At 46.8% G+C, this 27161-nt stretch overlaps 1 protein-coding gene across 1 annotated transcript in view; it reads left to right on the forward strand.

Annotated features, from left to right (window-relative positions):
• The first annotated feature begins 4189 nt into the window (after positions 1–4189).
• Positions 4190–27161, forward strand: part of MARCH4 (membrane associated ring-CH-type finger 4) — a 238934-nt gene continuing 215962 nt past the window's right edge. Inside the window, exons 1-2 of the mRNA XM_029605145.1 lie at positions 4190–4699; positions 13836–13994. Of these exons, the coding sequence (XP_029461005.1) occupies positions 4190–4699; positions 13836–13994 (669 nt within the window). The remainder of the gene's footprint in view (positions 4700–13835; positions 13995–27161) is intronic.

Consider the following 27161-nt stretch of genomic DNA (forward strand, 5'->3'; position numbering starts at 1 on the left):
TCTAGGTGCATGTAGAGAGGAAGGGCAGCCCAATGCAGTACCTGGGACCAGCATCCCCAGCGGAAAAGAGCAGGGAAGAGACAGCAGCAATAACTTGATCAATAATGGAGGTAGAGGACGGTATGAACAGGTTTAAGAACATAAGAAAATGCCATACTGGGTCAGACCAAGGGTCCATCAAGCCCAGCATCCTGTTTCCAACAGTGGCCAATCCAGGCCATAAGAACCTGGCAAGTACCCAAAAACTAAGTCTATTCCATGTTGCCATTGCTAATGGCAGTGGCTATTCTCTAAGTGAACTTAATAGCAGGTAATGGACTTCTCCTCCAAGAACTTATCCTATCCTTTTTTAAACACAGCTATACTAACTGCACTAACCACATCCTCTGGCAACAAATTCCAGAGTTTAATTGTGCGTTGAGCAAAAAAGAACTCTCTCAGATTAGTTTTAAATGTGCCCCATGCTAACTTCATGGAGTGCCCCCTAGTCTTTCTATTATCCGAAAGAGTAAATAACCGATTCACATCTACCCGTTCTAGACCTCTCATGATTTTAAACATCTCTATCATATCCCCCCTTAGCCGTCTCTTCTCCAAGCTGAAAAGTCCTAACCTCTTCAGTCTTTCCTCATAGGGGAGCTGTTCCATTCCCCTTATCATTTTGGTAGCCCTTCTCTGTACCTTCTCCATCGCGATTATATCTTTTTTGAGATGCGGCGACCAGAATTGTACACAGTATTCAAGGTGCGGTCTCACCATGGAGCGATACAGAGGCATTATGATATTTTCTGTTTTATTCACCATTCCCTTTCTAATAATTCCCAACATTCTGTTTGCTTTTTTGACTGCCGCAGCACACTGAACCGATGATTTCAATGTGTTATCCACTATGACACCTAGATCTCTTTCTTGGGTTGTAGCACCTAATATGGAACCCAACATTGTGTAATTATAGCATGGGTTATTTTTCCCTATATGCATCACCTTGCACTTATCCACATTAAATTTCATCTGCCATTTGGATGCCCAATTTTCCAGTCTCACAAGGTCTTCCTACAATTTATCACAATCTGCTTGTGATTTAACTACTCTGAACAATTTTGTATCATCTGCAAATTTGATTATCTCACTCGTCGTATTTCTTTCCAGATCATTTATAAATATATTGAAAAGTAAGGGTCCCAATACAGATCCCTGAGGCACTTCACTGTCCACTCCCTTCCACTGAGAAAATTGTCCATTTAATCCTACTCTCTGTTTCCTGTCTTTTAGCCAGTTTGCAATCCACGAAAGGACATCGCCACCTATCCCATGACTTTTTACTTTTCCTAGAAGCCTCTCATGAGGAACTTTGTCAAATGCCTTCTGAAAATCCAAGTATACTACAACTACCGATTCACCTTTATCCACATGTTTATTAACTCCTTCAAAAAAGTGAAGCAGATTTGTGAGGCAAGACTTGCCCTGGGTAAAGCCCTGCTGACTTTGTTCCATTAAACCATGTCTTTCTATATGTTCTGTGATTTTGATGTTTAGAACACTTTCCACTATTTTTCCTGGCACTGAAGTCAAGCTAACCGGTCTGTAGTTTCCCGGATCGCCCCTGGAGCCCTTTTTAAATATTGGGGTTACATTTGCTATCCTCCAGTCTTCAGGTACAATGGATGATTTTAATGATAGGTTACACATGTTTACTAATAGGTCTGAAATAGGTTTGGGGGATAGAAAAGTCACTGATTTGGATGGGCTGATGTACTGGAAGATGGATGGGAGAAAAAAAATGGGGGATAGGCATTCACTCAACCCCCATCACCTCCAGACCAGACCAGTGGATGCCTATCCCCTATCCCTTATTTTTCTTCTCCCATCCATCTTCCAGTACATCAGCCCATCCAAATCAGTGACTTTTCTATCCCCCAACCTGTTCGTACCGTTCTCTACCTCCATTATTGATCAAGTTATTGCTGCTGTCTCTTCCCTGCTCTTTTCCGCTGGGGATGCTGGCCCCAGTTACTGCATCGGACTGCACTTCCTCTCTACATGCACCTAGAGTGCAAGCTCCCAGTGCTGCCATGGCCCACTCTGCTTTCTCCTTGCATACAGCTAGCTGGTGGTGCTAGTTCCCAGGGATGGGATGGCACACTCTTTCTCCCTGCATACAATAGAGCAGTGCTATCTCCTGGGGCTGCAACAGCTTGCCCTCCCTGCACTCCCCTCCCCCCCAATATGCAACAGGATGTGCTAGCTCAATGGCCACAATGAACTGTTCTTTCTCCTTCCTGTAGTGTGGGATGCTGGCTCCTGGGTCCACAATGGCCTGCTCCTTTACTCCATGTGGAGTGAGGTTACCGGCTTCCATTAGTCCAGTTTTCTCTTCGGGACTTGAGGTGCAGCCCTAGAAAAGCCTGGGCAACTGCCACAATCTGTATCTAGCTCTTCTTCACTATGGGTTCTACAGATTGACTTAACTTGTCTGGTGCCTTGTTTTAGCCTTCCCTGTCATGTCATCATTTATTGCAGAATCGCCTCTTTCTCCCTGTAGCATGATGATTATGTTGTTTTGACTATATTATAAATTGTGTATGTTTTATATTTAAATCTTTGTAATGAATATTTGCATTTCACAGTAAAATAAAAATGACATACACCAACCAGGCAGTGAGTTGGTTCTTCACACAGCCAGGTGACAACATCAATATTGCGCCCATCGGTCGCAGACGGCTGCACCCTCTCTGTCTCACCTCTTTTCTTTCTCTTTCCTCTCCTCTGGGCAAGATGGCTGCCTCTGCCGACCTCTCCGGCATCCCCGGACCGGCATGGGCGATTGCGTTCGCCATTCTTTCACTGAGGTCACTTAGGACATGTGCGCATGCGCCGCCCTCTCTTTTGAATACGTCATGGCGGGAACCTCGGGGGTGTCTCCACCGCATGACGTCACTACCTCCGGGTACTTAGCCTCCAATCTCCAATCCAGCTATGAGTTAGCAAGGATTCCGCTCCAGCTAATTTCGATTTCCTTCAGAGACACCCGCTCTGAGTACTCGCTCCTACAAACCCTCCGGGGTTACGCTGGCTACACTAGGGCCTTCTAGGTACCCGCTCATCAGGGGCCTTATTCGCTCCTATCTACCCTCCGGGGTTTCGCTGTTCCAGGAAGGACGCTCAAGGCACCCGCTCCTTAGGGTCTTACTTCGCTCCTGTCTACTCTCCAGGTTTACTAGCTTATCAGGATCCTGGGGCATTGCACTCGCACTCCCAGGGCATTGCACTCGCCTGCCTTCCTCCTGGGTTAACCTGCATCTACAGAGGATATCTTGGCTCCAGTGCTCCTGGCCTTGCATCATCTCTACCTCCGTTCTGCGGAGGCCATCTCTCCAGCAGCTACCAGCCTTTGTGAGTACTTTCTCTCTTCAGTCTCACCACAGAATAGATTCTCGGCGTATCGCTCTCCGCGGACCACTACCGGATCTACCATCGCTGACTATGTCATCTGTGACTGGGTTCTCGGCCTACCCTGCTCCGCAGACTACTACCAGACCCTTCACTTCCAGCTTCTGGTGAGACCCTCTCTGCACTTGATACAACTCAGTGCCTGGGCTGAACTTAATCATCAAAGTCCTACTCCCCTAGCTGAGGAATGCAGCCACTCCTCGGGCCTTGCCAACAACTGTATAATAAAGCTTCTATTCTCTCTGTGGTCATTACTGAAGAGTCAGCCTATTGCTGCATTTTCCCCACGGGGCCCCTCTGCGTGGGAGGAATCATCAGTACAGCAACCAGGGGTCCACAAACATGTCAAACATACAACAATCAAATACATATACAATTTTTTCAAACTTCCCGTCCTTAATTATCCCTATCCCTCCCACCCTGTCTAATCATAGAGATGTTAATCAGCAAAAATTCCTTGGAATGACATCAAAATGTTCCTGCATTGTAATCTATCCATTCTATAGGAATGCAATATCTTTTAAAATTAAATTCTGTGCTGAATGTGATAGGGACCGAATATACAGTTCCCATATCTTCAGAAAATCTCATTGTTTGGGGGGGGCGCTGACGTCACCAACAGGAATGGCTGCTTGAAGCGAGAGCTCCCCACGGCATTGCTTATACTCAGCCTGAATCCTACTTATACGGCGTGCGGAATCGCAGCAAAAATTGGCAATTTGTTCATTACAGTATCACGATGGCCTCCAAAAAGAAAAATTTGGACCTAGCGCAGTTTTCTTATACTAAAACTCATGAGAGCCCCGAGGCGCCGGTGACGGAGCAGGCCGCAAACAAGACCCCGGACTCGGATTCTGACCATGCGGCACCTGCATCACTCTCTGATCTGATTACCCGTGCAGAACTCCGGGAATGGTTCATTGATCTACGAAAGGACCTCAAGCAGCATAAACAGGATCTACTGCAATCTATTATAGAGGTTAGAGAGGAGCTTGCAGCGGTTGGACACCGTGTGGATGATTTAGATGTCAGAGTGGAACAACACGAGATGGGTCTTAACAAAATGGCCGACGAAACGACACAAATTCAGGCAGACATGAAATCCTTATTTGAAAAAGTGGAGGATCTTGAAAATAGATCTCGACACAACAACATTCGCATAAAGGGGGTCCCAGAAACCCCGGCGTATGAAGACTGCACAACCGTGGTCACCAAAATTTTCAACTTTTTACTGGCGGACCCCGAGAGGGTGAATACTGACATCGAATTAAGCCCAGTAGCATTTCACATAGAAAGAGCACACAAGAGTGCAAGGGCAGCGCACATCGGAGAGGCCACGAGATATTCTGACCTGCCTACAAACTTTTCAAGAAAAAACTCTTATCTATAATGCTTCCAAGAAGAAGAGAGAGTGGCTCTGGGATGACAACAAGATCTTTATATAAATGATCTTGCGGCAACCACACTACGAAAGCGCTATGAACTGCGACCTGTAACAATTCTAATAGAAAACAACATACGATACAGGTGGAACTTTCCATTTGGCCTGACGTTTACGGTTAATGGCACCTCACAATCAGGCCTATCCTGTAAAGTGCAGCCGCGTTTACCCTGCTCCTAAGCCGCTTTTTACTCACGTTCCGGCCGCGTTAGCCCTTCCTGCGATCCCGAATCCCCTTTAACCTACTCCTACCGCGTCCTAAATTCCCCGGGCAACCCCTTCCGCCCGCGGCATGTATATTGCATGCAAACGAGCGAATTAGCTTGATATTGCATGCAAACGAGCGAATTAGCTATTCCCTAGCATCCCGTAACCCGCGCCCCGACTATCGCTAGTTTTCCCTGCCGTTTTGTCGCGCGTTTAACCTGCAAACTTACCGCCTACCCTGACCCCTGCGGTAGAGGCAGGGGTAAGGGTAGATGGCAAGCTTTCCCCCAGCCCCCGCTCACCTGCCCCGGCCGCGATCATGGGTGCCGGTCTCCGTGGCAGCCCCAGTCCTCTCCCCTGCTCCCGAAGCCAAAAAGCAAAAAAAACGTTGCAGCCCCCCTCCGATGTCCGGAGGGGGGCTGCAACGTTTTTTTCGCTTTTTTTTTGGCTTCGGGAGGAGGGGAGAGGACTGGGGCTGCCACGGAGACCGCTTTCCCCCGTGCAAGTAAGTTGCTTCGCCGCTTCAGTTCTTCCCTCCTCCCGGAGCTGCTTTTTCAGCCTTGCTCCGGGAGGAGGGAAGAATAGACACTGACAGCGGCGAAGCGAAAAAAAAACCAAAAGCAATTTTGGTTTTTTTTCAAAAAGCTAAAAGTAAGTTGCTTCACTGTCAGTGTCCCCCCTCCTCCCGGAGCAAGGCTGCTTTTCGCGCCCTGCTCCGGGAGGAGGGGAGAAGAGATGACAGCGGCGAAGCGAAAAAACCAAAAGGGGACCCGACCCGATCCGACTTACTTTTGCAGCCGTCCGGCATCGTTGCTCCCCCGCCTCGTCCGGCATCGTTGCTCCCCTGCCTCGTCCGGGAAGATGGCTGCCAGCACGGGGGAAAGCGGCCCCTGTGCATTCAATTGGCTGCTCAAGACGTGACGTCACGACGTTTGGCGTCACGTCTTGAGCAGCCAATTGAATGCACAGGGGCCGCTTTCCCCCGTGCTGGCAGCCATCTTCCCGGACGAGGCAGGGGAGCAACGATGCCGGACGGCTGCAAAAGTAGGTCGGGTCCCCTTTTGGTTTTTTCGCTTCGCCGCTGTCATCTCTTCTCCCCTCCTTCCGGAGCAGGGCGTGAAAAGCAGCCTTGCTCCGGGAGGAGGGAAGAAGAGACACTGACAGTGAAGCAACTTACTTTTAGCTTTTTGAAAAAAAACCAAAATTGCTTTTGGTTTTTTTTTCGCTTCGCCGCTGTCCGTGTCTATTCTCCCCTCCTCCCGGAGCAAGGCTGCTTTTCGCGCCCTGCTCCGGGAGCAGGGAAGAGTGAAGCGGCGAAGCGACTTACTTTTTGCTTTTGGTTTTTTCGCTTCCTGGTATCTGTCATTTCAAATGACATTTGAAATGACAGATACCAGCGTGGCGTGAAGCCTTAGGCCCGCGCACCCAGGATACTGTATAGGCGCTCTATCCAGTAAAATGGGTTGCGCGGGCCTAAGGCTTTTCGGATGCGGTTTACATTTAAATAAAATTAGTGTTCAGGATCGAGCGGTAGGTGAGCTGCAATGTGCGGGCGGTAACCGCGGGTGCCGTAGGCACTAACGCAGCTCTTCCTACCGCTCGGTACTGGATAGACCTGATTGTGTTAAAGACATGTTGGATGCAAGAGAAGCTCTCCGCAAAGCCAACTTGCCACTACCAGAAATCACCACAAGTCTACCACCGAAAACGAGCAAGGTAATGGACACACCCCGCTGGCAGCGAGTGGGAAACAATCACAGACTTGAATGCCAGAAGGGACTATCCCGAGCTACGCAACCTCCACCGGATCGCTAAAGATGGGCCTTTCAGTAATTCCACCACTGATTTCCATTGACTTGTGATGCTAGCAGCAACACCGATGTTACAGATCTGGGACTGAGATCTTGGATTCGGGACTGAGAACTTTTCATGGTATGCATATTGAAATGCCGGGGGTAAAGTGGCTCTCCCGTTGGAGACTAAGACCCCTAAGATGGGAGGTATCCTGGAGGAGGATACATTTGAGAGGGGGAAAGGGAGGGAGGGGGCAGAACTATCCATGAGTACATAACCATCTCTTTTCTCTCCTCTCTTCTTCCTTCTCCAAGTTCGGCTACCCTTGTTAATTGTAACTGTACTTTCGGACACCACAGTTCTAGTTTTTTGTTTATAATGCACTCCTGTTCGATGTAAACCAGCAAGATATGTTTTCATGATTGCCGGTATATAAAAACTCTAAATAAATAAATAAATAAATAAATAACCAGGGTTCAAACGAGAACTGTGAGTTTTCACTGGGAGGTCGGTTGTTATCACGGGACTGAGGCGAGGTATGAATACTGGTTTTGCTGGGATAGTCCATGGCTTTAAAAATTTGGTCCCTTAATGTGAAGGGCCTGAATTCTCATGTTAAGCGGCAGTCGCTTCACAGAGACTTAATGAGTCAACAAGTAGATATCGCACTCATACAAGAAACTCATGTGCGTAAACGCCACAAGCATTTTTTACAGTTTAGAGGTTTCCCTACTTCATTCTTATCGGCCACCACAAAAAACTCAAGTATGCAGGGGTTGGTATCTTCATGTCTCAACGGGTGACATTTACACTTAAAGCACAGCTTGCAGACCCTATGGGCTGCTTTCAGTTTGTAAAAATTCAAATTGATACAAAAACTATTACCTTAGTTAATCTATATGCTGCAAACACGGGTCAGAACCTATTCCTACAATCAGTGAATGAAGAATTAACAAATTTCGCAGAAGGAGAAATTATATGGGGAGGGGATCATAATATCGTGAGAAACCCCAGGATAGACACATCCAATTACCGTAAAACAGGGGGATGGAAAGCTACATCCGAGTTATCATATATAATGGTTGATTTTTGGAGGCAGCGCCATCACACTGATAGGACATACACTTTTTACTCTAATCCTCATGACATCTACTCGAGGATTGATTTTATTCTCCTCGATAAAAGTATACAAAATTTAGTTCATGATGTTGGCATAGGTATTATTACTTGGTCAGACCACGAGCCGGTATGGGCCACAGTAAACATATCTGATTCGGACCCGGGTTCCCGCTATTGGCGCTTTAGGGAAGACCTCTTAAAAAACACAGATAACCTACGTCTTGTTCAAAACGCCTTACATGAATATTTTACACTGAATAATGTGTCCGTGTCCGCAGCCAGTTCCATATGGGAGTGTTCTAAATTGGTAATACGGGGCCGTCTCATAGCGCTCTCAGCGACCTTGCGAAAGCAAAGGGACAAACGGCGCAATGAACTACTTCACCTTATTACTTCTCTAACGCACCAACATTCTAGATATGTCAGGCGCTACATTACAAGCACTAAAGGCAGCCCGATCAGAACTAAATATATTAGACACGACGCAAATAGCTCATGCTCTAGATAGAACTAAACAACAATATTTTGAGGGAAATAACAAAGCAGGTCGGATCCTGGCTCGAAAACTGAAGCAACGATCGATGATGAACAACATTGCTAAAATTAAAGATAAGCAAGGGCTGATACAGACTACTAGTCAGGATATTAGGCATTGTTTCACACAATTTTATTCCACGCTTTATAGTAAAGACACGACGATCACTAAGGAAACTATAGAACGTTATCTTATGCCAATATCGTTGCCCACTTTAACTGGCCTTCAACAACAATTTCTAGACGCCCCAATATCTGTGATAGAAGTACAGACCGCAATAAAAGATTTAAAAGCGGGCAAATCTCCTGGGCTTGGCGGGTTTACGGGAGGGTATTATAAACAATGCCAAACACAGCTGGTGGAACCACTGGTAGAGTTTTTAATAGCTTAAAGGAGGACGTTCATTTACCTATTCACTCTAATGTTGCAGGAATTACTGTCATTGCGAAACCAGGCAGAGATCCCACACAGTGTGGGACACTTGGCAACAGTGATCATAACATGATCAAATTTAAACTAATAACTGGAAGGGGGACCATAAGTAAATCTGCAGCTCTAACACTAAACTTTCAAAAGGGAAACTTTGATAAAATGTGGAAAATAGAAAAAAAATGAAAGCTGCAGCTGCAAAGGTTAAGTGTTCAACAGGCATGGACATTGTTTAAAAATACAATCCAAGAGGCGCAGTCCATATGTATTCCTCACATTAAGAAAGGTGGAACGAAGGAAAAACGATTACCATCATGGTTAAAAGGTGAGGTGAAAGAGGCTATTTTAGCCAAAATAAAGCTCTGGAATTTGTTGCCAGAGGATGTGGTTAGTACAGTTAGTGTAGCTGGTTTCAAAAAAGGTTTCGATAAGTTCTTGGAGAAGTCCATTAACTGCTATTAAGTTTACTTGGGGAATAGCCACTGCTATTAATTGCATCAGTAGCATGGGATCTTCTTAGTGTTTGGGTACTTGCCAGGTTCTTGTGGCCTGGTTTGGCCTCTGTTGCTGGGCTTGATGGTGTGATGTGATCCTTTTTTCTGCTACCGGTTAATACTCTTGCTGCTGCATTCTGTAAAATTTGCAGTGGTCTAATGGTACAAGATGGTAGGCCAAGTAACAAAGAGTTGCAGTAATTAGTACTTGCAAAAATTAGGGGCTGTAGAATAGTTCTGAAATCATTTTTACTTAATAATGGTTTAAGTCGTTTTAATATCATTAATTTTCCATAAACTTCTCTTACTTTAAGTGCTATATGTTGTTTTAGATTCAGTTCACAATCGATAATGACTCTAAGGTCACGTACATTGTTAGAAAGTTTAACTGTAAGACTGTCATTAATTTTAATTGGTGTTCGAACAATATTTGAGGTCTTTCTTTCTAGGTGAATGAATTCGGTTTTATCAATGTTTATAGTTAACTCCATTTGTGTTAAAAGCTGTTTAATTATATCCAAATACATTGCTGCAAGTTTAAAAGTCTTCTCTACAGTGTCTGTTATCGGTAAAATTAGCTGGATATACCTAGATCTGCTAAAAGATGGCATAAAGGCAGCATGTATATGTTAAAAAGCATGGCTGACAGAGCGGAGCCCTGAGGGACTCCTTTTTTTAACACAATTTTTTCAGAAGTCGCATTATTGATTCGTACCTGGTAGAATCGATTCTTCAAATACGATTTAAACCATTGAAGGGTGATTTCACTAAGTCCTATTTCATCAAGTCTTTGTATTAAAATATCATGATTTACTGTATCGAATGCAGATGAAAGGTCCAGTTATATTAGTAAGTATTGCTGACCATTATCGAAATCTCTGAGTATTGTATCAGTTAATGAAATGCTTTCTGAAACCATGTTGGGATGGATATATGATATTATTAGTTCCAGATGATCTGTTAATTGTATTTGAACTGTCTTTTCAATTAGTTTGGCCAGGAAGGCTAAGTTAGAGACTGGCCTGTAATTATTTAGCACAATCAGATCCAAAAGAACATAAGAAATTGCCATGCTGGGTCAGATCAAGGGTCCATCAAGCCCAGCATCCTGTTTCCAACAGAGGCCAAAACCAGGCCACAAGAACCTGGCAATTACCCAAACACTAAGAAGATCCCATGCTACTGATGCAATTAATAGCAGTGGCTATTCCCTAAGTAAACTTGATTAATAGCCGTTAATGAACTTCTATTCCAAGAACTTATCCAAACCTTTTTTGAACCCAGCTACACTAACTGCACTAACCACATCCACTGGCAACAAATTCCAGAGCTTTATTGTGTGTTGAGTGAAAAATAATTTTCTCTGATTTGTCTTAAATATGCTACTTGCTAACTTCATGGAATGCCACCTAGTCCTTCTATTATTCGAAAGTGTAAATAACCGATACACATCTACTCGTTCAAGACCTCTCATGATCTTAAAGACCTCTATCATATCCCCCCTCAGCCGTCTCTTCTCCACGCTGAACAGCCATAACCTCTTCAGCCTTTCCTCATAGGGGAGCTGTTCCATCCCCTTTATCATTTAGTTGCCCTTCTCTGTACCTTCTCCATCGCAACTATATCTTTTTTGGGATGCGGCGACCAGAATTGTACACAGTATTCAATGTGCGGTCTCACCATGGAGCGATATAGAGGCATTATGACATTTTCCGTTTTATTAGCCATTCCCTTCCTAATAATTCCTACCATTCTGTTTGCTTTTTTGACTGCTGCAGCACACTGAGCCGACGATTTTAAAGTATTATCCACTATGATGCCTAGATCTTTTTCCTGGGTGGTAGCTCCTAATATGGAACCTAACATCGTGTAACTACAGCAAGGGTTATTTTTCCCTATATACAACATCTTGCACTTGTCCACATTAAATGTCATCTCCCATTTGGATGCCCAATCTTCCAGTCTTGCAAGGTCCTCCTGTTATGTATCACAATCTGCTTGTGATTTAAGTACTCTGAATAATTTTGTATCATCCGCAAATTTGATAACCTCACTCATCGTATTCATTTCCAGATCATTTATATATATATTGAAAAGCATCGGTCCAAGTACAGATCCCTGAGGCACTCCACTGATTACCCTTTTCCACTGAGAAAATTGACCATTTAATCCTACTCTCTGTTTCCTGTCTTTTAACCAGTTTGTAATCCACGAAAGGACATCGCCTCCTATCCCATGACTTTTTAGTTTTCTTAGAAGCCTCTCATGAGGGACTTTGTCAAACGCCTTCTGAAAATTTACCGGTTCACCTTTATCCACATGTTTATTAACCCCTTCAAAAAAAATGAAGCAGATTTGTTAGGCAAGACTTCCCTTGGGTAAATCCATGTTGATTGTGTTCCATTAAACCATGTCTTTCTATATGCTCTACGATTTTGATCTTGAGAATAGTTTCCACTATTTTTCCCGGCACTGAAGTCATGCTCACTGGTCTATAGTTACCCCGGATCACCCCTGGAGCCTTTTTTAAATATTGAGGTTACATTGGCCACCCTCCAGTCTTCATGTACAATGGATGATTTTAATGATAGGTTACAAATTTTAACTAATAGATCAGAAATTTCATTTTTTAGTTCCTTCAGTACCCTAGGATGCATACCATCCGGTCCAGGTGATTTGCTACTCTTTAGTTTGTCAATCTGGCCTACTACATCTTCCAGGTTCACAGTGATTTCGTTCAGTTCGTCTGACTCATCACCCCTGAAAACCATCTCCGGAACTGGCATCTCCCCAACATCCTCATTAGTAAACACGGAAGCAAATAATTCATTTAGTCTTTCTGCAATGGCCTTATCTTCCCTAAGAGCCCCATTAACCCCTCGGTTCATCCCTTTAATCCCTCGCTTAAGGACATGCCATACTGGATCAGACCAAGGGTCCATCAAGTCCAGCATCCTGTCTCCAACAGTGGCCAATCCAGGCCATAAGAACCTGGCAAGTACCCAAAAACTAAGTCTATTCCATGTTACTGTTGCTAGTAATAGCAGTGGCTATTTTATAAGTCAACTTAATTAATATCAGATAATGGACTTCACCAAGAACTTATCCAATCCTTTTTTAAACACAGCTATACTAACTGCACTAACCACATCCTCTGGCAACAAATTCCAGAGTTTAATTGTGCGTTGAATAAGAACATAAGAACATGCCATACTGGGTCAGACCAAGGGTCCATCAAGCCCAGCATCATCCCTGTTCATTTTTTTCAAGGCACTTTTCACCAGCTGAGAGAAATTATGGCATCGGCGAAAAGAATTGCTTGCTATCAAGCTTGCATTCGAGGAGTGGCATCCCTGGTTAGAAGGTGCTCAACACCAGATAACAGTGTTCACTGATCACAAGAACTTGGAATATTTATGTCATGCACAAAGACTTAATCATCGCCAAGCTTGGTGGTCTTTATTCTTCAACCGATTCGATTTCTTGCTCAAATACCGTCCTGCTGATAAAAACGTCCGAGCAGATGCCCTCTCACACTCCTTCACACCTGAGGATGTCCCTGACGCACCCAGTCATATCATCAACCCGGAGAAGATAGTTCTGGCTGCTACCCATTCTGTTCAAGTGGGTAAAACAGTGGTTCCTCAAAATCTTCGGAAGAAACTCCTGTACTTGGGCTCATGACTCCCAGTTAGCCGGTCATCCTGGACAGGCCCGTACGCTGGCCACCCTTCAACGCTTTTATTGGTGGCCATCGATGAAAAAGGACGTCCAAGCGTATGTTGAATCCTGTGCTACTTGCACCAGACAAAAGCCTCCTGCCGGGCGCCCTTGGGCTCTCCTACAGCCGTTACCAGTTCCAGATGAACCATGGACACACATCGCGACCAACTTCGCTGTAGATTTGCCACCTTCAAGCGGGAACAATACGATATGGGTCACAGTGGACCACTTCTCAAAAATGGCACACTTTGTGGCTTTACCCGGACTACCATCTGCCCTAGAGCTCGCCAAACTGTTCATGCGACATATATTCTGCCTGCACAGAATGCCTAAGCACATAGTCTCCGAAAGAGATGTTCAGTTCACCGCCAAGTTCTGGAGGGCACTGTGTCTTAAATTTGACATTGCATTAGACCTGACTTCAGTGTATCACCCCCAATCAAATGGGCAAACAGAAAGAATGAATCGGACTCTCAAACAGTTAATTCGTGCCTATGTCAACACTAGGCAGAGTGATTGGGCAGAACTTTTACCTTGGGCTGAGTTCGCCCTGAACTCTCATCCTGCTTCTGCCACTGGATCTACTCCATTCCAGATTGTTTATGGTCATCAACCATTACCACCACTTCCATGCCTTTGACAGGTACATCACCAGCGGCTCAGGCTACAGCTGAGGAGATTCACCAACTCTGGACTCAAACTAAGGACCTTCTACACCAAGCAGGACAATGGGCCAAAAAGCAGTACGACGCTCATCACAGAGCAGCACCTCAATTTGAGCCAGGAGATGAGGTTTGGCTCAGTACCAATTACCTTCGCCTCAAATTACCTTCAGTTAGATTCGCTCCACGATACATTGGACCCTTCGCCACCTGGGTCCTCTGACCTATAGCCTAAAGTTACCATCATCCATGGAGATACACAATGCTTTCCATGTTTCACTGCTGAAACCCCTCATCCTATCTGAATTCTCTCGCAAGACTCCAGATCCACAGCCTCTGGATGCCGAAGAGGACATTGCTTACAAAGTAGATGACATCTTGGATGTGCGTAAGAGAGGAAAGCATTGGGAGTACTTAATTTCATGGGAAGGATACGGCCCTGAGGAAAACATCCTTGAGAAAGACATGTTACATCGTTTCCACTTAACTCACCCAAGGAAGCCAAAACCTCCTGGGAGGGGCCCTAAGAAGGGGGGTACTGTTGTGCCCATTGGTCGCAGATGACTGCGACCTTTGCTGCTTACCTCATTTTGCCCAGTAGCCTCGATTCTGGCTAACATGGCTGTCGCTACATCTTCACGCCGACCTCCTTGGCATGTCCGGAACAGCAAGGGCGATCCCGGTCGCCATCTTGAACCCGGAGTGACCTAGGGCACGCATGCCTGCCTCTTTCTTGTGCACGTCATGGCAGGAACCTCGGGGGCATCCCCTCCACATGACATCACTAACCGGACTTTCCTACCTACGAGTTAGCAAGGATTCCATCTTGCTATTCCTTTCTATGAGACGCTTTGCATCGCTATACCAGCATTCCTGGCTGAGTGACTCAGGTACCCGCTCCTCGGGGGCCTTGCTGCACTCAAGGCTAACCTCTCCTGCCTGTCTCGCCATCTTCAGCTAAGTGGATTCTCATACATCGGATCTCCGCTGCTGCTGGCATTTATTCTCTACTGCATTGTGAGTACAAGACCTACTCTTCGTTACTTCATCTACCCTGCTGTGTGGGATCCTCAGGTTACCCCACTCTAAGGACCACTACCGGATCCATGCTGTCTTGTGCCAATTGCCAACACCTACCTCTGGCCTACCCTGCACTGCGGACCATTACCAGAGCTACAACGCACAAGCTATACCTGAAGCAAGTACTTTCTGGGTTACCCCGTCTTGTGGACCACTACCAGATTTACACTGTCTTGTATCAGTTACTCACATCTGCCTGTGGCCTACCCCATACTATGGATTATTACTGGAGCTACCATGTACAAGATTATCAAGAAGCACGGTTTCCCCGGGTTACCATGCTCTGCGGACCACTACCGGAGAATCCATCTCAGGTCTTCTAATTCCAGGACTGAGTTTACAACCCGCTCCTCAGGTTTCTCATTGCTGTATAATAAAGATTCTCTGACTCCTGTGTCCATCATTACTGAGACCCCGCCTGTCGTGGAGAGTCCCCACAGGGTTTCTCCCTGTGGGTGGAGTCAGCTCTCTCCATGACCCAAGAGCCCACAAACCAAGTTAAAACATAACACTTAAGAGAAATGGAAGTTATTACCCATGGGGGTAGCTTATACTGAGTGGTAGTCACTCCCATAAGAAGCTTGCTGGGCAGACTATTTATTTATTTATTTATTTCATTAAATTCTTTTATATACCGACATTCGTTTGCACATCACATCAGTTTATAGTGAAACAGATAGTTTAACGAAAATTTTTTGAACACAGTAGGAAAAGGAAAATTACATATTAACATTTTCAGAGAAACCACAACTTTACAGGGGGGGGGAGTTAAAAATTACAGAGTGCAAGTAGTATAACATAAATACAATTTTTACATATATGGTGTCTAAACATTGGGAAGAATGGGAGAATGTTTGGAGAGGAAGGGAGCTAAGTAAAGGCCTTTGTGAACAGCCAGGTTTTCAAATTTTTTTTTAAGGTTTGTGTGTTATGTTCTAATCTTAGGTCTGGGGGCATAGAGTTCCATATGGTGGAGCCAGCTACTGACAGGGCTCATTCTCTAGTGGTGTAGTGTGTTGGTTTGGGGGATGGGGTGGGTATACTTCCCGTGTGAGCGGATCTGGTGGCTCTTCTTGGGGTATGGAATTGGAGGGAGGAGTTTAGCCAGTGAAGGTTTTGATTGTGTAATGTCTTGTGTATAATGGTGAGACTTTTGAAAACTATTTGGAAATGTATCGAGAGCCAGTGGAAGCCTTTAAGTATTGGTGTGATGTGCTCGTTTCTGTGGGTGTTTGTGAGGACTCTGGTCGTGGCGTTTTGTAGCATTTGGAGGGGTTTGAGAGTTGAGGTGGGGAGACCTAGTAGTATGGTGTTGCAGTAGTCTATTTTTGAGAAGATAATTGCTTGCAGGACGGTTTGGATGTCATTTTGGTGAAGAAGGGGTCTAAGTTTCTTTAGAACATGGAGCTTATGAATTTTTTAAGGTTCGATTCATTGTCTAGGATGACATCTAGGTCTCTTACATGTAGTGTGATTGGGTGTTTGGAAAGGATGGGTTGGATGTGGTTTAGGGTCGTTTCGTTTATTTTGTGGCTTAATAATAGTAATTTGGTTTTGGAGGTGTTTAGGGGCGAGATTTAGTTGGGTGAGTAGCTGGTTGATGGCCGTGAGATAGGTGTCCCAAAGTTGGAGGGATTTATGTATGGATTCGGAGATGGGTAAGAGAATTTGGACGTCGTCAGCATAAATAAAATGTGTGAGTCCGAGGTCGGAGAGGAGTTTGCATAAAGGCTAGATGAACCATTTGGTCCTTTTCTACCCCCTGTGACATAGTAAGGGCAAAGGCTATTGGCGCCATTTTGATTACTGGCAGCCGATGGCCCGAGTGCAGGAGATCGCTCCTGGACTCCCGCTGGACCACCAGGGCTTTTGGCAAGTCTTGGGGGACCCTCCTGACCCCCACAAGACTTGCCAAAAGTCCAGCGGGGGTCCGGGAGCGACCTCCTGCACTCGGACCGTCGGCTGCCAGTATTCAAAATGGCGCCGATAGCCTTTGCCCTTACTATGTCACAGGGGCTACCGGTGCCATTGGTCAGCCCCTGTCACATGGTAGGAGCACAAGATGGCGCCGGCCATCCAGTGCTCCTATCATGTGACAGGATCCGGCCAATGGCACGGATACCCTGTCACATGGTAAGGCACCCCTTTTTGATTAGTGGCAGCCGACGGCCCGGGAGTGGGAGATCACGGGAGATCGCTCTTGGGACCCCCACTGGACCACCAGGTACCTGTAAAAAGTTTTTGGGGGGGGTCGGGAGGGTGGGGGAAGCTAAGGGGTTACTTTTAAAGGGTCGGGGTGGGTTTTTTGTTTATCGGCTCGGGCGCAGCCGATAAACAAAACCGCGATCGGGCCCAATTGAAAAAAACCCACATGTGAATCGGAACCGGAATCCGAACCGATTCCGGTTCCGATTCACATCTCTATTAAAGAAACAAACCAGGGCATGGACAGGGAAGGGACAGGAAACCAGGACTGGGTAGCAAGGAACAAGACAATCAAGGAGACAAGGAGGGACAGCAAGGCACTAAATACAGGGGTGGGTCAAGGCAATCTGCTGTCGGAAGCGAGGGATGAGATGGCACCCCCTGCCCTTTTCTGCCTCCCCTCCCCCCGCCCCCTCTCTCTCTCATATACAGGCACTCACTCTCACAGGGCCAATTTCTCGTTCTCTCACACACATTTTAGACCTTTTTGGCAGCAGGGCTTCTTCATCTGTCACCGGCTCGGAGGAAATGCCGGCGGCACGGCAGGTTCTCTTCTTCTGCCGCTGGCTCTGGCGGCACCGCAGGGCCTTGCTTTTGCTGGCGGCGAGTAGGAACCCCAGCAGCACATTACTTCTATGCATCGCCGCAGGACCATGGCAATGGCACCCCTCCCCCTGTTAGCACCTGGAGCAGACCGCACCCCCCCCCCCCTGAAATGAAGGAGACCCTGGCTGTGCAGGGGGGGAATTCTGCGCGGGTCCTTTGTTGTTTTGGTGGCAGGATGAGATGGCCGCTAGAGGAGTTTTTTTTGGGGGGGGGGCAGTTTTTGCCACTTCCACAGTTTGCCACCTGAAGTGTCCGCCTCACCCTGCCTCATTATAGAGCTGTCCCTGACTAAACACAACTAGCAACACACACTGGGACACAAGGATGCCAGGGGACCGGTTGCAAAGGCTGGTTGCAAAGGACATGGAGGATGTGATGTCATCAGCCAGCATCACAGAAAGCCCTGGCTAGGGAGCCTATAAAAGGAAATCCAGAGTTACAGGAAATACTATCCTGGGTCCTTGAAACCGAGTCACTGGATCAGAGGTGAAGGGCTGGTTACAGTAAAGGAAACTAAAGCAGACAGTTAAATATAATTTAAATTTTGTTTTTTCCACGGCTGCTTTGTCTTGTTTCTCACCCGAAATCTGTATCTGATCCTGTGACTGGTCCTTATCCTTTCAGACTCATGGTTAGGAGCCCCTATTAGATTAAACCAATGTAGCACCCCAGTGCCTCTGGCATCATGCTGTATCCAAAGAACATGGATGAACTTCCTGAGGCTCTGGACTCCTTTTATAGGTCCTAAAGCCAGGACTTCCTATGGTGCTGGCTGATGACATCATATCCTGCATAAGTATATAAGGAAGCCGTTTGCAGCCAGCCAGCACCTCAGCAACAGGTCCTCCTGCCTTGCCGCAATGCTCCTGATGCAGCCTTCATTCTAGCTCCTGTTCCTGCCCCTGAACTTCCTCCTTTCCAGTTCCTACTCCTGCCTGCCTAGCTCAACCTTGCCTTGCCTTGGATCCAGCCTTGCCCTCCTAGTCTGTGTTGCCTGGCCTTGTACCTCTCTCCACCTCGCCTGACCCACTTCCCGGACTGAACTCTTGTGCTTGATCCCAGGTTGTTTCTCGACTTTGCTTGTATGCTGCCTGCCCCGACCTCTTCCTGAAATTCTGCTTATGTGTGAACGCTGCCTGCCCTGACTTCTGCCTAGTGACTGTCTATGCTTGAGTGCCGTCATCCCCAACTACTGCCTGGAACTCAGAATAGCCTGTATTCTGCCTGACCTGACCCCTGGCCTGCCTCTGGACTTCCTGCGCTAAATGAAACCTCGCCTAGGTCCTGCTGGCCCTCGAACCCAAAGGCTCAACCTGCGGGGGAAAAAGCTTGGTAGAGATGAAGACTAGCCTTTGTGCGCCCACTGACGGTGTGGTCCTAGTGGGTTTGCTTACTAGTCAGTGCCAATCGTGCCTCAGTGCAAGGACTCATCGACCGTGACATCCAGATTTTGAGTTCTGTGCTTGCTAATCCTTTATATATATAAAAAAAAAAAACAGTAGAGTTTGCACAAATCCTACACCAATATGTTTGATTCAAAGCAAAATGCGTTTGGCATTTGAGCCAATCTGTTATGTACACAAAGCAATATGCACGACAGATAAAATGTTTGAATCCTGGCCGGCTTGTTAGCTCAGCCAGTCGAAGATTTTCCTTCTGAAATCTTGGCAGCCTATCATGTACAGAAACCCTATCAGAACATTGCAAAATATACATCCAATAGATATTTGGCAGACAAATATAATCACATCTGATGTAGAAAAAAAATAAATAAATAAAAACAAGCGCCTTGTGTATCTCACTTAAATCCCCAATATGTGCTGTTTAGGGCATCCCCCACTGCTTCATGCTCCGAGCCTCATTATCTCTTTTCTGGTAAGAGGCGTCACCCTCTGGAACCGGACAGGGAGGGGCACTCTGAGCATGCTCCAATCATGATGTCACGCCAAACTAAGAGCAAGGAGCCAAAGCACTTGCCCACACTTCAGTTAGTGACTCATCTAAATAACCACTTATTCAGCTCAACTCCCTAGGAATTGGGGGGGGGGGGGAGAAAAATGAAAAAAAAAATTGGTTTTAACTTTGTATTTATAATTTTCAAAATTTACAGTAAGCACAAATATGCTCATCAGAAAATAAGGGCTATTTGTCACAAAAGAATAGAGGAAATAGTATAGTGCAACATACAGTGAATCATTCTAACAGCCCAAAAACCATAGGACCTCAAAAAGAGGAGAGGAAAGTAAGAGCGAGAAAAATATAAGCATGATCGGAGCAGGAGCTGAAGTAAGAACCTGAGGAGACCTATTCTCAAGAAGAGCTTTCAATTGAGAGGACTCTAAATTAGCATATGTGTTTCCAGAAAGACTAATTGTTACGAGCGCGCGCGGGCGCGGTCGTCTCGGGCGGGTGGTGAGCCCTTGGGCCACGGCAGGACCCCAGGAGGAGCCCAAGGCCACACCGTGGGAGGTGAGCTGAGCAGGCATGGTGAGCCAGGCAGGCAGGAACAGAAGCAGGGAGTCCGGCCCTCAGCCGGACCTGCATGCCCATGGTAGCCAACACGGGGAAGTTGACTAATGAACGGTCCTCCGACTGTTCCCGGCCCTTTCGGACCCGCCGCAGGGAACGGCAATGGGCAGCAGGCCGGACAGAGGCGAGGGCAGACAGAGTCCTTAAACAGACAACATCAGACGGGGCAGAAGCAGGCTGAAGCAAGACGGAGACATCAGGACAAGGGCTGAAGCGAGACACAGGAAAGGCCCAGGCGAGCAGGAACTCCGATGCTGGGATACTCACATCCGAAGCCCCCTCGGCTGGCAGAAGCTCAAGAGCCCGTGGGACGAATCCCTCCTGTTGGCCACTCCAGGGCCCAACAGGACAGAAGGCTCAGGAACCAGGTCAAGGCAGAGACAGGTAGACATCCGGACAAGGGCTGAAGCAGACACTGAAGACAAGGCTGGACGGGAACATTGCACTGTCCATCAGGGCGCCCTACTCAGCCCGCCCGTGGGACTGAGTCACGGACCACCCTGTCCCAGACGCGCCCTACACAGCCCTGGGAGGCTGGTCGCGGACCACGCTGAGAAGGAGGGCGCGGGGAAGACCCAGGCGAACAGGAACTCCGATGCTGGGATACTCACATCCGAAGTCCTTACGGCTGGCAGGCACAGGAACAAACATCAGGCAGAGACACTGGGCAGGGATCCATCAAAGCATAAGTGATCACGGAAGACCTGGATCAGCAAGGATACAGACGACTGTAGGACCTGATCCGCAGGCCGAAGACAAGCAGGAGTCGGAGTCACGGACCGGAGTCAAGGCAGGCTGAAGACAAGCAGGAGTCGGAGACACAGACCGGAGTCAAGGCAGGCTGAAGACAAGCAGGAGTCGGAGTCACGGACCGGAGTCAAGGCAGGCTGACGACAAGCAGGAGTCAGAGTCACGGACCGGAGTCAAGGCAGGCTGAAGACAAGCAGGAGTCGGAGTCACGGACCGGAGTCAAGGCAGGCTGAAGACAAGCAGGAGTCGGAGTCACGGACCGGAGTCAAGGCAGGCTGACGACAAGCAGGAGTCAGCCGGAGTCAAGGCAGGCTGAAGACAAGCAGGAGTCGGAGTCACGGACCGGAGTCAAGGCAGGCTGAAGACAAGCAGGAGTCGGAGTCACGGACCGGAGTCAAGGCAGGCTGACGACAAGCAGGAGTCAGAGTCACGGACCGGAGTCAAGGCAGGCTGAAGACAAGCAGGAGTCGGAGTCACGGACCGGAGTCAAGGCAGGCTGACAACAAGCAGGAGTCGGAGCCACGGAGGACCTGGATCAGCATGGTTACAGACTACTGTAGAGCCCAATCCGAAGGCCGAGACACAGTGAACAGAAAGTCCTTAAATACTGGAGGTAGAAGGCAACTCCCTGGGAGGAGCTTGCCAGGACCGCCCACCGCTGGTCCTATAACTAGGGTAGAGAGCTGCGGGCCAGCCCCTAGGGAAGGGCGTCGCCCAACAGGAAGTCCAAACACTGAGGCTGCAAGCCACAGGCATGCCTCAGGAGCAGCTAGGCCTCTCAGGCCCTGGAGAAAGTCCTGGATGATGCGCAGGCGAGGCCCTGGCTTCAGAGCGGCCTCTGGAGGAAGGTAAGAGACCTCCTGCAGCGCAGCAGCAGGGGGGATCACAACACTAATTACAGATGTAGCAGGGTATCTTAAAGAAAAGGTATCCCCAAGCCCAATAACAGCATCCCTATGTTGGAGAGAAGCTTTCCTCCGCAATTGTGTTTGCTTGCAGACATCTGGAAAGACCGACACCTTATTCCCCATGAACGAAAAATGCCTGCTAGAAAAAAAAAAAAACAACCGCAAAATCAAAGTTTTTTTTCTACTTCAGATGAACAAGTATCTAATAAGGTAACGCGGTCATCCTTAACTTCAATAGGTTGTTCCAAAAACCATCAAATTTAGACTAGCAGATGCAACTGATTGACCATATTCCCCTCTCACGCTCTTTTACTTAAAAGGCAACTAGTCGACTTTAGTTACAAAAAGAAGAGACTCTTCGGCAATGCAGAGCCCTTCTTTCATATATTTCTTAAGTAAATCCAAAGGAGATGTGAGTGGGGATCTGGCAACATTGAGAAAACGCAGATTTAGTATTCTAGATCTATTTTCAAAACTCTCAAGCCTCCGATAAATAGACAAACCGTCTTTAATAGAAGCAACTAGAGATGTGAATCGGAATCTGATTGGTTCCGGTTCCGATTCAAATCTTAAAATTTTTATCGTCCGGCTCGATTTTTTTTTTTGTTAATGGCTGCGCCCGATCCGATAACAAAAAAAACCCTCCCCCACCCTCCCGAACCCCCAAAAAACATTTTAAAATTACCTGGTGGTCCAGTGGGGGCGCGGGGAGCGATCTCCCACTCTCGGGCCATCGGCTGCGTTAATAAAAATGGCGCCGATGGCCCTTTACCCTTCCCATGTGACAGGGAAGCCGTGCCATTGGCCGGCCCCTGTCACATGGTAGGAGCACTGGATGGCCGGTGCCATCTTTAAAGATGGCGCCGGCCATCCAGTGCTCCTACCATGTGACAGGGGCCGGCCAATGGCACGGATTCCCTGTCACATGGTAAGGGCAAAGGGCCATCGGCGCCATTTTTATTAGTGGCAGCCGATGGCCCGAGAGAGGGAGATTGCTCCCCGTGCCCCCACTGGACCACCAGGTAATTTTAAAAGGTTTTGGGGGGGCTCAGGAGGGTGGGAGAGGCTAAGGGGTAAGTTTTAAAGGATCGGGTGGGGGGTTTTTTATCGGGCCATCGGCGCCATTTTTATTAGTGGCAGCCAAAATGGCGCCGATGGCCCGAGAGTGGGAGATCGCGCCAGGACCCCCCCGCTGGACCACCAGGTAATTTAAAACATTTTGGGAGGGTTCAGGAGGGTAAGGGATTCGTTTTAAAGGGTCAGGGTGGGTTTAGGGGTTGTTTTGGTGTGCCAGTTTTCCCGCCCTCCCCCCAAATAACACCCGTACCCGATTAACGATTTTTCATGATAAATCGGGGGAATTTGTATTGTATCGCACACTCTAACGATTTTTGACGATTTAAAAAAATATCGGACGATTTTTTAAATCATCAAAAAACGATTCACATCCCTAGAAGCAACCTTAAATTATTGGAATGAAGTTTTTTAGGACTCCGTGGTTTCAGTTCTCTGATCATGATTAACAGAAGTGGATTGTACAATAGCCAATTGTCCCTTTTAACATCAAGTGAAGAGGAAGAGTCAGGAAGTTGTTTACGCAGTTTTCTCAAGGTCAATTATGGCTTTCCAAAAGTCTTCCAGAATTATAGAATCAGGCTTAATCAGGCTAGACTTCCAGGAATCAACAGGTCCAGGAAAGGTAAGAACCTTATCAGAAGCTGGTGATAAAGAAACACCAGCACCAACAGCAGTAGCAGTTTGAGGTCCAGTGGAACCAGACCGGACTGCCTGAGGAGGTGGAGGGCGAAAATCAGGTCTCAACGATGTTTCTAGCTACAGCAGATGAATTGCTTTCTCTTTAGCAGAATCTGCAACAAGTGTAGCTCTTGATGTAGATGCTCCATGTGTGAAGGTGAATATCTAGATACACTTGGAGAGCCTGAACCTTGGAAAGTGTTAACTTTTTACCCTTGTCCTGCTCTCACCCTGGTGCCTGTTTCTGCAGTTACTATTTTGAGATGAATGAGCAAAGGAAATTTGTGGGTAGCAAGGAAAACAGAAGTGACAAGCAATACTCGTTGTTCCCTTTGGGTGGCTATGCGGAGGACCCCTGTGCAGACCCCCAACTGATGATTTATTTTTCACAAGACAGAAGTGAGAATTCCAAAGGAGGAGGTGGATGCTGACGTAGTTGATGTAAGGGATTGGGGAAATAAAATATATGCACGCCAGCACACGATGGCATTTGTAGTTCACTGTGAACTTTTGTATCACTGCACAAAGGGAAAAAGGGGAAATTGGAAAATATATGATAAAAATATAATCAAGAGGGATGTAAGGATGGGAGTGAGTAATGAGACGTAGGAAAAATGTGTCCTGGCATCATGGAGCAAGGATCTATTACACCCAATGATACTGTAAAAATCAGCTATATAAGGAGGTACAGAAAGCCTGAGAATTTGGGAGAAGGCTAGCAAATTTGCTGAGGCATGTGACTACATTATTAGGTGACACTCCTTAACTTCTCCCCGGCCTAAACGAATAGAACTGATTTGGGGATATTGCTTTAATGCTTTTTAATACTACTTATAGCTGAGCACAAGATTATGATTATTATACAAATTATATTTATAAAAGAAATGATTATAACTAAAGTGTACTAATTTTCATATGGTTACTAATAAAAGAATTATAATAAATAAATCTGAATACAAATCTTTCGCTTCCTAAATAAATATATATATATATAATATATATATAATTAAGCCACAATGTTTAACCCTCGCCAATTAGTCACTCTTGTAAATACTGTTACGTTCCTCTACTTTCTCAGCTGCTATCCTTCCTCCTTTACCTTCTCCCCTCTCTCCCCCCCCTTTTTCGCTCCTGCTCCATTACCCACCCCCTGTTTTTTGTAACTTTCATCCTTTTCAAGTTTATTGTAAACCGGCGCGATGTGCTCGCACGAACACCGGTATATTAAAAGCTGTTAAATAAATAAATAAATATATATATATATATATATATATATATATATATATATATATATATATATATATATATATATAAACACATGGCTCCAAAAATACCAGGAATTGTTTGCTGAAAAGCGGAAGAGGGGGACCTTTCCTCTTAACCATTGCAGGAAAAGGAGAATAAAGAGCCAGGAAAGTCATTCTGACAAACAAATGCAGAAACCCGCAGCTGAGGAAAACCTTGCCTGGGGGCGCGCCCCTTTGGCGCGTGGCTTAGGTGCACTGGTGGTGGCATGCCGCAGGGCGCTTCCTTCTGCTGGCAGGCTTTGCCCCTCCCACTGACGTCAAGATGCGGCAGCCGGGGGTACTTCGAGCCAGGCAGGAGATCTGGGGCCACGGAGCAGGAACAGATGAAATTCTCCCCTTTCCTTCAAAAAAAAGAAAATGTTTGATTATATAAAAAGCACTTTAAAAGTGATATTGAACTTAAGGAGCAGGATCATCATTGGTTTGTGAAGGCTCACATATGTCCAAGTTAAAATAAATAAATAAATAGCTGCATCTCCATTGCACACTTTGTCTTGCCCCTTGCTCCTTTATGAGCAGCACTGAATAACACGGAGGAAATGCTTCCCCGTGTGCATAATCCTGAAAAAGCAATAGGGTTTAACATAATGAAATCCTTAGGACTGGAGGAGGGATGAGAGTTGAAAGTGGGAGGGACTGTGTTACTCAGGTCTGCAGCTTTCTTTATGCTGCTGTCTGGAAAGGCTGAAGAGGTTAGGGCTGTTCAGCTTGGAGAAGAGACAGCTGAGGGGGAATATGATAGAGGTCTTTAAGATCATGAGAGGTCTTGAACGAGTAGATGTGACTCAGTTATTTACACTTTCGAATAATAGAAGGACTAGGGGGCATTCCATGAAGTTAGCAAGTAGCACATTTAAGACTAATCGGAGAAAATTCTTTTTCACTCAACGCACAATAAATCTCTGGAATTTGTTGCCAGAGGATGTGGTTAGAGCAGTTAGTGTAGCTGGGTTCAAAAAAGGTTTGGATAAGTTCTTGGAGGACAAGTCCATTAACGGTTATTAATCAATTTTACTTAGGGAATAGCCACTGCTATTAATTGCATCAATGGCATGGGATCTTCTTAGTGTTTGGGTAATTGCCAGGTTCTTGTGGCCTGGTTTGGCCTCTGTTGGAAACAGGATGCTGGGTTTGATGGACCCTTGGTCTGACCCAGCATGGCAGTTTCTTATGTTCTTATGTCATATGCTTAATCATACACTCTCACATGTTCACTTATACACATAGGCTCTTATTTATTTATTTATTTAATTTATTTAACTCTTTTTTATACCGACATTCATGAAGCATATCATATCACATCGGTTCACATAAAACAGGGGTATTAAAACTTTAACATTAATAGTAGCGAGGGGCTACTGATAGAGGAAGGAGATGCCCTCTGTCTCTAAGAACATAACAACATAAGAAAATGCCATACTGGGTCAGACCAAGGGTCCATCAAGCCCAGCATCCTGTTTCCAACAGTGGCCAATCCAGGCCATAAAAACCTGGCGAGTACCCAAAAACTAAGTCTATTCCATGTTATCATTGCTAATGGCAGTGGCTATTCTCTAAGGGGCGGATTTTAAGAGCCCTGCTCGCGTAAATCCGCCCGGATTTACGTGAGCAGGGCCCTGCGCGCTGGTGCGCCTATTTTACATAGGCCTACCGGCGCGCGCAGAGCCCCGGGACTCGCGTAAGTCCCGGGGTTTTCCGAGGGGGGCATGTCGGGGGCGGGCCCGATCCGCGTGGCGTTTTTTGGGCGGGATGTAGCGTTTCGGGGGCGGGTCCAGGGGCGTGGTTATGGCCCGGGGCGGTCCGGGGGCGTGGCCACGCCCTCCGGACCTGTCCCCAGGTCGCGTCCCGGCGCGCTAGCGGCCCGCTGGCGCGCAGGGATTTACGTCTCCCTCCGGGAGGCGTAAATCCCCCGACAAAGGTAAGGGGGGGTTTAGACAGGGCCGGGGGGGTGGGTTAGGTAGGGGAAGGTGAGGGGAGGGCAAAAGAAAGTTCCCTCCGAGGCCGCTCCGATTTCGGAGCGGCCTCGGAGGGAACGGAGGTAGGCTGCGCGGCTCGGCGCGCGCCGGCTATACGGAATCGGTAGCCTTGCACGTGCCGATCCAGGATTTTAGCGGCTAAGCGCGTATCTTCTAAAATCCAGAGTACTTTTGTTGGCGCCTGATGCGCC

This window comes from Rhinatrema bivittatum, chromosome 6 (genome assembly GCF_901001135.1).
Source record: "Rhinatrema bivittatum chromosome 6, aRhiBiv1.1, whole genome shotgun sequence".
Classification (NCBI taxonomy): domain Eukaryota; kingdom Metazoa; phylum Chordata; class Amphibia; order Gymnophiona; family Rhinatrematidae; genus Rhinatrema; species Rhinatrema bivittatum.